General features: G+C 49.9%; 1 protein-coding gene across 4 annotated transcripts in view; it reads left to right on the top strand.

Moving 5' to 3' along the window:
- Window positions 1-12,170, top strand: part of cdc42bpb (CDC42 binding protein kinase beta (DMPK-like)) — a 136,895-nt gene that overhangs the window by 75,007 nt on the left and 49,718 nt on the right. For all 4 annotated transcript variants that reach the window (XM_014143793.3, XM_014143794.3, XM_014143792.3 and 1 more), the window contains exons 12-13: window positions 525-767; window positions 2,453-2,563. In XM_014143793.3, coding sequence (XP_013999268.1) covers window positions 525-767; window positions 2,453-2,563 — 354 coding nt within the window. The remainder of the gene's footprint in view (window positions 1-524; window positions 768-2,452; window positions 2,564-12,170) is intronic.

Raw genomic sequence — 12,170 nt, 5'->3', positions numbered from 1 at the left:
AATGTTGAAAAGGGTAGAATTGGTAGTTTACTGATTTGTTTTGTTTTCTTTGTCTCCTTCCTCCCTCCCCTCGTGTCTGTCACTCTTGCTGTCCTCCTTTCTCTCTCCCTCTCATTTAATTTCTGCGCCTGTCATTCTGTCTTTCCCTCTCCCCATGTCTCGTGCCTCTTCTGCTCTTTTATTTCGCTGCTTCTCTCTCTCTCTCCCTCCCTCACCCTTCCTCCTTTCTCTACCTTCCCACGCCTATCTCGCCTACCCCCCTCTCTCTCCCCCACCTCATCCACTCTCCCCTCTCTCTCTCCCCCACCTCATCCACTCTCCCCTCTCTCTCTCCCCCCTCCGTCATCCACTCTCCCCTCTCTCTCTCCCCCCTCCGTCATCCACTCTCACCTACCCCCCTCTCCCTCATCTACTCTCTACTCTCTCCCCCCTCCCTCGCCCACTCTCTCGCCCCCCCTCTCTCTTTGTCTCTCTCTCCCCTCCCTCATCCGCTCTCTCCTTCCCTCTCCTATCACCACCAACAGCAACTGGTGGAGTCCCTGGAGCGCCTCAAGTCCCAGACCAAGGAGCTGAAGGAGGCCCACAGCCAGCGGAAGCTGGCCCTACAGGAGTTCTCTGAGCTGAGCGAGCGCATGGCCGAGCTGCGCTCCACCAAGCAACGCCTCTCACGCCAGCTCCGCGACAAGGAGGAGGAGATGGACGCTGCTGTGCAGAAGGTGGACGCCATGCGCCAGGACATCCGCAAGACCGAGAAGGCCCGCAAGGAGGTGAGTTGTAAAAGTTGTCTAGCAGAGTGTAGCTCGCTAACACGTAACGTGCTAACATTTAGCTTGCTAACTAACCACTTAGCTTGCTAATATTTAGCTAACTAACACTTTGCTTGGGTTATACTTAGCTGTATATCACTCAGCGTTTATATCACTCAGCGTTTATAACACTCAGCGTTTATAACACTTAGCTTTATAACACATAGCTTGCCAACATTTAGCTTGCCAACATTAAGTTTGCTAACACTTTGCGTGCTAACAATCGTGAAGTTAGCAAGCCGCAGGGGCTGTCAAAGCTGGAGGCAAAGTGGCAGTGTGTTAGCAACGTTTAGCTACTTTAGCGTTCTGTGATGAGGGCATATCTATATTACATTTCTGTGTGTGTGTCTGCCTATATGAGTGTGTCTATGTATGTATAACAATTCCAGACTTTCAACCTCAACACACAACCAGTTTTGGTGCTATGGCTTCTCCTGTCATTCAGATAGCACAGAACAACTTCTCTTGTTATCCATTCATTCATTTCTCAATTTGAATGCCAGTATTCCCTTGAGGGCCTCGCCTGTCTGGTGCTGTCTGCATTGTCGCTAGGCAGTTGAACGCAAATTCCTAGTAGGCATTCTCCATATTGCTCTAGTGTCTCCTCTCCCTCGTCTGCTCTAATCTGAACAAGGAATGGAGGCCACTTGAGACTATTGAGATGCACCCCAGGCCTACAACCCCAAACCCTCCTCTATCCTTCCCCAGAGCTAAACGCTAAGCGCTAACAGGGTCCAGATGATTGTTGGTGACCCCAGAGCTAAGTGCTAACAGGGTCCAGATGGTTGTTATTGACCCCAGAGCTAAACGCTAAGTGCTAACAGGGTCCAGATGGTTGTTGGTGACCCCAGCTAAATGCTAATTGCTAACAGGGTCCAGATGGTCGTTGGTGACCTCAGCTAAATGCTAACAGGGTCCAGATGGTTGTTTGTGACCCCAGAGCTAAATGCTAAGTGCTAACAGGGTCCAGATGGTTGTTGGTGACCCCAGAGCTAAATGCTAAGTGCTAACAGGGTCCAGATGGTTGTTGGTGACCCCAGAGCTAAGTGCTAACAGGGTCCAGATGGTTGTTGGTGACCCCAGCTAAAGTTCATGGGGCCAGTGATGGGGACTCTAGTAAAGGAAGAGAGAGTACTAGTATCTCAATGATGGCAGGGTGATAAGCCAATGTTATCTCCTCACTGTTAATTCATATATGCAATACTGGTATGCATAATGGTAATACACATATTGACACAATGCATACTAATGAATAAATGTGTTTCAGAGTGAGAATCAATCAATCAAATGTATTTATAAAGCCCTTCTTACATCAGCTAATATCTCAAAGTGCTGTACAGAAACCCAGCCTAAAACCCCAAACAGCAAGTAATGCAGGTGTAGAAGCACAGTGGCTAGGAAAAACTCCCTAGAAAGGCCAGAACCTAGGTAGAAACCTAGAGAGGAAGCAGGCTCTGAGGGATGGCCAGTCTTCTTCTGGCTGTGCCCGGTGGAGATTATAACAGAACATGGTCAGATATTCAAACGTTCATAGATGATAGATTTACCCAAACGTGTTATATGCATGGGTAAATCTATCCTGGTAAAGGGCTATGAAACTTTAGTGTGTGATGTTGACCTCTGCTTTGTCTCCGTGTGTTTGTTAGTTGGAGGCTCAGTTGGAGGATGCCAAGGCAGAGGCGTCTAAGGAGCGAAAGCTGCGCGACCACAGCGAAGTCTATTCTAAACAGCTGGAGATGGAGCTTGAGACCCTCAAGGTTAGAGGTCACACACACTACTTTCCTACTCATCTTCCAGTTCGCGTTCCCTTCCCCTCTCCATCCTCCTCTGTCTCCGTCCTCCTCTCTTCAGCCTTCTCTCCTTTCTCCATCCTCCTGTCTCCTCTCTGCCCTTTCTATTCTCCCCCTTTCCATTCCATTCTCTTCTCTCCATCTTCCCCTCTTCTCTCATCCTCTCATCCTCCTCCTCTCCTCTCTCTCTACCGAGCCCTACTAGTATCTCTCCTCTACCTAGCCCTACTAGTATCTCTCCTCTACCTAGTCCTACTAGTATCTCTCCTCTACCTAGCCCTACTAGTATCTCTCCTCTACCTAGCCCTACTAGTATCTCTCCTCTACCTAGCCCTACTAGTATCTCTCCTCTACCTAGCCCTACTAGTATCTCTCCTCTACCTAGCCCTACTACTATCTCTCCTCTACCTAGCCCTACTACTCTCTCCTCTCTCCACCCTCCTCTACCTAGCCCTACTAGTATCTCTCCTCTGTCTACCCTCCTCTGCCTAGCCCTGCTAGTATCTCTCCTCTCTCCACCCTCCTCTACCTAGCCCTGCTAGTATCTCTCCTCTGTCCACCCTCCTCTACCTAGCCCTGCTAGTATCTCTCCTCTACCCAGCCCTACTAGTATCTCTCCAACCTCCTCTACCTAGCCCTACTAGTATCTCTCCTCTACCTAGCCTTACTAGTATCTGTCCTCTCTCCACCCTCCTATACCTAGCGCCACTAGTATCTCTCCTCTACCTAGCCCTACTAGTATCTCTCCTCTACCTAGCCCTACTAGTATCTCTCCTCTACCTAGCCCAACTAGTATCTCTCCTCTACCTAGCCCTAGTAGTATCTCTCCTCTACCTAGCCCTAGTAGTATCTCTCCTCTACCTAGCCCTAGTAGTATCTCTCCTCTACCTAGCCCTAGTAGTATCTCTCCTCTACCTAGCCCTAGTAGTATCTCTCCTCTACCTAGCCCTAGTAGTATCTCTCCTCTACCTAGCCCTAGTAGTATCTCTCCTCTACCTAGCCCTAGTAGTATCTCTCCTCTACCTAGCCCTAGTAGTATCTCTCCTCTACCTAGCCCTAGTAGTATCTCTCCTCTGTCTACCCTCCTCTACCTAGCCTTGCTAGTATCTCTCCTCTGTCTACCCTCCTCTACCTAGCCTTGCTAGTATCTCTCCTCTGTCTACCCTCCTCTACCTAGCCTTGCTAGTATCTCTCCTCTGTCTACCCTCCTCTACCTAGCCTTGCTAGTATCTCTCCTCTACCTAGCCCTACTAGTATCTCTCCTCTACCTAGCCCTGCTAGTATCTCTCCTCTACCTAGCCCTACTAGTATCTCTCCTCTACCTAGCCCTACTAGTATCTCTCCTCTGTCTACCCTCCTCTACCTAGCCCTACTAGTATCTCTCCTCTACCTAGCCTTACTAGTATCTGTCCTCTCTCCACCCTCCTCTACCTAGCCCTACTAGTATCTCTCCTCTACCTAGCTCTACTAGTATCTCTCCTCTACCTAGCCCAACTAGTATCTCTCCTTTACCTAGCCCAACTAGTATCTCTCCTCTACCTAGCCCTAGTAGTATCTCTCCTCTACCTAGCCCTAGTAGTATCTCTCCTCTACCTAGCCCTAGTAGTATCTCTCCTCTACCTAGCCCTAGTAGTATCTCTCCTCTACCTAGCCCTAGTAGTATCTCTCCTCTACCTAGCCCTAGTAGTATCTCTCCTCTACCTAGCCCTAGTAGTATCTCTCCTCTACCTAGCCCTAGTAGTATCTCTCCTCTACCTAGCCCTAGTAGTATCTCTCCTCTACCTAGCCCTAGTAGTATCTCTCCTCTACCTAGCCCTAGTAGTATCTCTCCTCTACCTAGCCCTACTAGTATCTCTCCTCTACCTAGCCCTACTAGTATCTCTCCTCTACCTAGCCCTACTAGTATCTCTCCTCTGTGTACCCTCCTCTACCTAGCCCTACTAGTATCTCTCCTTTACCTAGCCCTAGTAGTATCTCTCCTCTACCTAGCCCTAGTAGTATCTCTCCTCTACCTAGCCCTAGTAGTATCTCTCCTCTGTCTACCCTCCTCTACCTAGCCCTACTAGTATGTCTCCTCTGTCTACCCTCCTCTACCTAGCCTTGCTAGTATCTCTCCTCTGTCTACCCTCCTCTACCTAGCCTTGCTAGTATCTCTCCTCTACCTAGCCCTACTAGTATCTCTCCTCTACCTAGCCCTACTAGTATCTCTCCTCTACCCAGCCCTACTAGTATCTCTCCTCTCTCCACCCTCCTCTACCTAGCCCTACTAGTATCTCTCCTCTACCTAGCCCTACTAGTATCTCTCCTCTACCTAGCCCTACTAGTATCTCTCCTCTGTCTACCCTCCTCTACCTAGCCCTGCTAGTATCTCTCCTCTCTCCACCCTCCTCTACCTAGCCCTACTAGTATCTCTCCTGTCTCTACCCTCCTATACCTAGCCCTACTAGTATCTCTCCTCTACCTAGCCCTACTAGTATCTCTCCTCTCTACACCCTCCTCTACCTAGCCCTACTAGTATCTCTCCTCTACCTAGCCTTACTAGTATCTGTCCTCTCTCCACCCTCCTCTACCTAGCCCTACTAGTATCTCTCCTCTACCTAGCCCTACTAGTATCTCTCCTCTACCTAGCCCAACTAGTATCTCTCCTCTACCTAGCCCAACTAGTATCTCTCCTCTACCTAGCCCAACTAGTATCTCTCCTCTACCTAGCCCTAGTAGTATCTCTCCTCTACCTAGCCCTAGTAGTATCTCTCCTCTACCTAGCCCTAGTAGTATCTCTCCTCTACCTAGCCCTAGTAGTATCTCGCCTCTACCTAGCCCTAGTAGTATCTCTCCTCTACCTAGCCCTAGTAGTATCTCTCCTCTACCTAGCCCTACTAGTATCTCTCCTCTGTCTACCCTCCTCTACCTAGCCCTACTAGTATCTCTCCTCTGTCTACCCTCCTCTACCTAGCCTTGCTAGTATCTCTCCTCTGTCTACCCTCCTCTACCTAGCCCTGCTAGTATCTCTCCTCTACCTAGCCCTACTAGTATCTCTCCTCTACCTAGCCCTACTAGTATCTCTCCTCTACCCAGCCCTACTAGTATCTCTCCTCTCTCCACCCTCCTCTACCTAGCCCTACTAGTATCTCTCCTCTACCTAGCCCTACTAGTATCTCTCCTCTACCTAGCCCTACTAGTATCTCTCCTCTGTCTACCCTCCTCTACCTAGCCCTGCTAGTATCTCTCCTCTCTCCACCCTCCTCTACCTAGCCCTACTAGTATCTCTCTTGTCTCTACCCTCCTATACCTAGCCCTACTAGTATCTCTCCTCTACCTAGCCCTACTAGTATCTCTCCTCTACCTAGCCCTACTAGTATCTCTCCTCTGTCTACCCTCCTCTACCTAGCCTTGCTAGTATCTCTCCTCTGTCTACCCTCCTCTACCTAGCCTTGCTAGTATCTCTCCTCTGTCTACCCTCCTCTACCTAGCCTTGCTAGTATCTCTCCTCTACCTAGCCCTGCTAGTATCTCTCCTCTACCCAGCCCTACTAGCATCTCTCCAACCTCCTCTACCTAGCCCTACTAGTATCTCTCCTCTACCTATCCCTACTAGTATCTCTCCTCTACCTAGCCCTACTAGTATCTCTCCTCTGTCTACCCTCCTCTACCTAGCCCTACTAGTATCTCTCCTCTACCTAGCCTTACTAGTATCTGTCCTCTCTTCACCCTCCTCTACCTAGCCCTACTAGTATCTCTCCTCTACCTAGCTCTACTAGTATCTCTCCTCTACCTAGCCCCACTAGTATCTCTCCTCTACCTAGCCCTAGTAGTATCTCTCCTCTACCTAGCCCTACTAGTATCTCTCCTCTACCTAGCCCTACTAGTATCTCTCCTCTACCTAGCCCTACTAGTATCTCTCCTCTACCTAGCCCTACTAGTATCTCTCCTCTGTCTACCCTCCTCTACCTAGCCCTGCTAGTATCTCTCCTCTACCTAGCCCTACTAGTATCTCTCCTCTCTCCACCCTCCTCTACCTAGCCCTACTAGTATCTCTCCTCTACCTAGCCTTACTAGTATCTGTCCTCTCTCCACCCTCCTCTACCTAGCCCTACTAGTATCTCTCCTCTACCTAGCCCTACTAGTATCTCTCCTCTACCTAGCCCAACTAGTATCTCTCCTCTACCTAGCCCAACTAGTATCTCTCCTCTACCTAGTCCAACTAGTATCTCTCCTCTACTTAGCCCAACTAGTATTTCTCCTCTACCTAGCCCTAGTAGTATCTCTCCTCTACCTAGCCCTAGTAGTATCTCTCCTCTACCTAGCCCTAGTAGTATCTCTCCTCTACCTAGCTCTAGTAGTATCTCTCCTCTACCTAGCCCTAGTAGTATCTCTCCTCTACCTAGCCCTAGTAGTATCTCTCCTCTACCTAGCCCTAGTAGTATCTCTCCTCTACCTAGCCCTAGTAGTATCTCTCCTCTACCTAGCCCTAGTAGTATCTCTCCTCTACCCAGCCCTACTAGTATCTCTCCTCTGTCTACCCTCCTCTACCTAGCCCTGCTAGTATCTCTCCTCTACCCAGCCCTACTAGTATCTTTCCTCTCTCCACCCTCCTCTACCTAGCCCTGCTAGTATCTCTCCTCTACCTAGCCCTACTAGTATCTCTCCTCTGTCCACCCTCCTCTACCTAGCCCTGCTAGTATCTCTCCTCTACCCAGCCCTACTAGTATCTCTCCAACCTCCTCTACCTAGCCCTACTAGTATCTTTCCTCTCTCTACCCTCCTCTACCTAGCCCTGCTAGTATCTCTCCTCTACCTAGCCCTACTAGTATCTCTCCTCTGTCTACCCTCCTCTACCTAGCCCTGCTAGTATCTCTCCTCTACCTAGCCCTACTAGTATCTCTCCTCTCTCCACCCTCCTCTACCTAGCCCTACTAGTATCTCTCCTCTACCTAGCCTTACTAGTATCTGTCCTCTCTCCACCCTCCTCTACCTAGCCCTACTAGTATCTCTCCTCTACCTAGCCCTAGTAGTATCTCTCCTCTACCTAGCCCTAGTAGTATCTCTCCTCTACCTAGCCCTACTAGTATCTCTCCTCTGTCCACCCTCCTCTACCTAGCCCTGCTAGTATCTCTCCTCTACCCAGCCCTACTAGTATCTCTCCAACCTCCTCTACCTAGCCCTACTAGTATCTTTCCTCTCTCCACCCTCCTCTACCTAGCCCTGCTAGTATCTCTCCTCTACCTAGCCCTACTAGTATCTCTCCTCTGTCCACCCTCCTCTACCTAGCCCTGCTAGTATCTCTCCTCTACCCAGCCCTACTAGTATCTCTCCAACCTCCTCTACCTAGCCCTGCTAGTATCTCTCCTCTACCTAGCCCTACTAGTATCTCTCCTCTCTCCACCCTCCTCTACCTAGCCCTACTAGTATCTCTCCTCTACCTAGCCTTACTAGTATCTGTCCTCTCTCCACCCTCCTCTACCTAGCCCTACTAGTATCTCTCCTCTACCTAGCCCTACTAGTATCTCTCCTCTACCTAGCCCAACTAGTATCTCTCCTCTACCTAGCCCAACTAGTATCTCTCCTCTACCTAGTCCAACTAGTATCTCTCCTCTACTTAGCCCAACTAGTATTTCTCCTCTACCTAGCCCTAGTAGTATCTCTCCTCTACCTAGCCCTAGTAGTATCTCTCCTCTACCTAGCCCTAGTAGTATCTCTCCTCTACCTAGCCCTAGTAGTATCTCTCCTCTACCTAGCCCTAGTAGTATCTCTCCTCTACCTAGCCCTAGTAGTATCTCTCCTCTACCTAGCCCTAGTAGTATCTCTCCTCTACCCAGCCCTAGTAGTATCTCTCCTCTACCTAGCCCTAGTAGTATCTCTCCTCTACCCAGCCCTACTAGTATCTCTCCTCTGTCTACCCTCCTCTACCTAGCCCTGCTAGTATCTCTCCTCTACCCAGCCCTACTAGTATCTTTCCTCTCTCCACCCTCCTCTACCTAGCCCTGCTAGTATCTCTCCTCTACCTAGCCCTACTAGTATCTCTCCTCTGTCCACCCTCCTCTACCTAGCCCTGCTAGTATCTCTCCTCTACCCAGCCCTACTAGTATCTCTCCAACCTCCTCTACCTAGCCCTACTAGTATCTCTCCTCTCTCCACCCTCCTCTACCTAGCCCTACTAGTATCTCTCCTCTACCTAGCCTTACTAGTATCTGTCCTCTCTCCACCCTCCTCTACCTAGCCCTACTAGTATCTCTCCTCTCTCCACCCTCCTCTACCTAGCCCTACTAGTATCTCTCCTCTACCTAGCCTTACTAGTATCTGTCCTCTCTCCACCCTCCTATACCTAGCCCTGCTAGTATCTCTCCTCTACCTAGCCCTACTAGTATCTCTCCTCTCTCCACCCTCCTCTACCTAGCCCTACTAGTATCTCTCCTCTACCTAGCCTTACTAGTATCTGTCCTCTCTCCACCCTCCTCTACCTAGCCCTACTAGTATCTCTCCTCTACCTAGCCCTACTAGTATCTCTCCTCTACCTAGCCCAACTAGTATCTCTCCTCTACCTAGCCCAACTAGTATCTCTCCTCTACCTAGCCCAACTAGTATCTCTCCTCTCTCCACCCTCCTCTACCTAGCCCTGCTAGTATCTCTCCTCTACCCAGCCCTACTAGTATCTCTCCAACCTCCTCTACCTAGCCCTACTAGTATCTTTCCTCTCTCTACCCTCCTCTACCTAGCCCTGCTAGTATCTCTCCTCTACCTAGCCCTACTAGTATCTCTCCTCTGTCTACCCTCCTCTACCTAGCCCTGCTAGTATCTCTCCTCTACCTAGCCCTACTAGTATCTCTCCTCTCTCCACCCTCCTCTACCTAGCCCTACTAGTATCTCTCCTCTACCTAGCCTTACTAGTATCTGTCCTCTCTCCACCCTCCTCTACCTAGCCCTACTAGTATCTCTCCTCTACCTAGCCCTAGTAGTATCTCTCCTCTACCTAGCCCTAGTAGTATCTCTCCTCTACCTAGCCCTACTAGTATCTCTCCTCTGTCCACCCTCCTCTACCTAGCCCTGCTAGTATCTCTCCTCTACCCAGCCCTACTAGTATCTCTCCAACCTCCTCTACCTAGCCCTACTAGTATCTTTCCTCTCTCCACCCTCCTCTACCTAGCCCTGCTAGTATCTCTCCTCTACCTAGCCCTACTAGTATCTCTCCTCTGTCCACCCTCCTCTACCTAGCCCTGCTAGTATCTCTCCTCTACCCAGCCCTACTAGTATCTCTCCAACCTCCTCTACCTAGCCCTGCTAGTATCTCTCCTCTACCTAGCCCTACTAGTATCTCTCCTCTCTCCACCCTCCTCTACCTAGCCCTACTAGTATCTCTCCTCTACCTAGCCTTACTAGTATCTGTCCTCTCTCCACCCTCCTCTACCTAGCCCTACTAGTATCTCTCCTCTACCTAGCCCTACTAGTATCTCTCCTCTACCTAGCCCAACTAGTATCTCTCCTCTACCTAGCCCAACTAGTATCTCTCCTCTACCTAGTCCAACTAGTATCTCTCCTCTACTTAGCCCAACTAGTATTTCTCCTCTACCTAGCCCTAGTAGTATCTCTCCTCTACCTAGCCCTAGTAGTATCTCTCCTCTACCTAGCCCTAGTAGTATCTCTCCTCTACCTAGCCCTAGTAGTATCTCTCCTCTACCTAGCCCTAGTAGTATCTCTCCTCTACCTAGCCCTAGTAGTATCTCTCCTCTACCTAGCCCTAGTAGTATCTCTCCTCTACCCAGCCCTAGTAGTATCTCTCCTCTACCTAGCCCTAGTAGTATCTCTCCTCTACCCAGCCCTACTAGTATCTCTCCTCTGTCTACCCTCCTCTACCTAGCCCTGCTAGTATCTCTCCTCTACCCAGCCCTACTAGTATCTTTCCTCTCTCCACCCTCCTCTACCTAGCCCTGCTAGTATCTCTCCTCTACCTAGCCCTACTAGTATCTCTCCTCTGTCCACCCTCCTCTACCTAGCCCTGCTAGTATCTCTCCTCTACCCAGCCCTACTAGTATCTCTCCAACCTCCTCTACCTAGCCCTACTAGTATCTCTCCTCTCTCCACCCTCCTCTACCTAGCCCTACTAGTATCTCTGCTCTACCTAGCCTTACTAGTATCTGTCCTCTCTCCACCCTCCTCTACCTAGCCCTACTAGTATCTCTCCTCTCTCCACCCTCCTCTACCTAGCCCTACTAGTATCTCTCCTCTACCTAGCCTTACTAGTATCTGTCCTCTCTCCACCCTCCTATACCTAGCCCTGCTAGTATCTCTCCTCTACCTAGCCCTACTAGTATCTCTCCTCTCTCCACCCTCCTCTACCTAGCCCTACTAGTATCTCTCCTCTACCTAGCCTTACTAGTATCTGTCCTCTCTCCACCCTCCTCTACCTAGCCCTACTAGTATCTCTCCTCTACCTAGCCCTACTAGTATCTCTCCTCTACCTAGCCCTACTAGTATCTCTCCTCTACCTAGCCCAACTAGTATCTCTCCTCTACCTAGCCCAACTAGTATCTCTCCTCTACCTAGCCCAACTAGTATCTCTCCTCTACCTAGCCCAACTAGTATCTCTCCTCTACCTAGCCCTAGTAGTATCTCTCCTCTACCTAGCCCTAGTAGTATCTCTCCTCTACCTAGCCCTAGTAGTATCTCTCCTCTACCTAGCCCTAGTAGTATCTCTCCTCTACCTAGCCCTAGTAGTATCTCTCCTCTACCTAGCCCTAGTAGTATCTCTCATCTACCTAGCCCTAGTAGTATCTCTCCTCTACCTAGCCCTAGTAGTATCTCTCCTCTACCCAGCCCTAGTAGTATCTCTCCTCTACCTAGCCCTAGTAGTATCTCTCCTCTACCCAGCCCTACTAGTATCTCTCCTCTGTCTACCCTCCTCTACCTAGCCCTGCTAGTATCTCTCCTCTACCCAGCCCTACTAGTATCTCTCCTCTCTCCACCCTCCTCTACCTAGCCCTGCTAGTATCTCTCCTCTGTCCACCCTCCTCTACCTAGCCCTGCTAGTATCTCTCCTCTACCCAGCCCTACTAGTATCTCTCCAACCTCCTCTACCTAGCCCTACTAGTATCTCTCCTCTCTCCACCCTCCTCTACCTAGCCCTACTAGTATCTCTCCTCTACCTAGCCTTACTAGTATCTGTCCTCTCTCCACCCTCCTCTACCTAGCCCTACTAGTATCTCTCCTCTCTCCACCCTCCTCTACCTAGCCCTACTAGTATCTCTCCTCTACCTAGCCTTACTAGTATCTGTCCTCTCTCCACCCTCCTATACCTAGCGCCACTAGTATCTCTCCTCTACCTAGCCCTACTAGTATCTCTCCTCTACCTAGCCCAACTAGTATCTCTCCTCTACCTAGCCCAACTAGTATCTCTCCTCTACCTAGCCCTAGTAGTATCTCTCCTCTACCTAGCCCTAGTAGTATCTCTCCTCTACCTAGCCCTAGTAGTATCTCTCCTCTACCTAGCCCTAGTAGTATCTCTCCTCTACCTAGCCCTAGTAGTATCTCTCCTCTACCTAGCCCTAGTAGTATCTCTCCTCTACCTAGCCCTAGTAGTATCT

The sequence above is a fragment of the Salmo salar genome, chromosome 15, assembly GCF_965601325.2.
Source record: "Salmo salar chromosome 15, fSalSal1, whole genome shotgun sequence".
Lineage (NCBI taxonomy): Eukaryota > Metazoa > Chordata > Actinopteri > Salmoniformes > Salmonidae > Salmo > Salmo salar.
The sequence above is the reverse complement of the archived record's forward strand: the minus strand, read 5'-3'. Positions and strand labels throughout refer to the sequence as shown.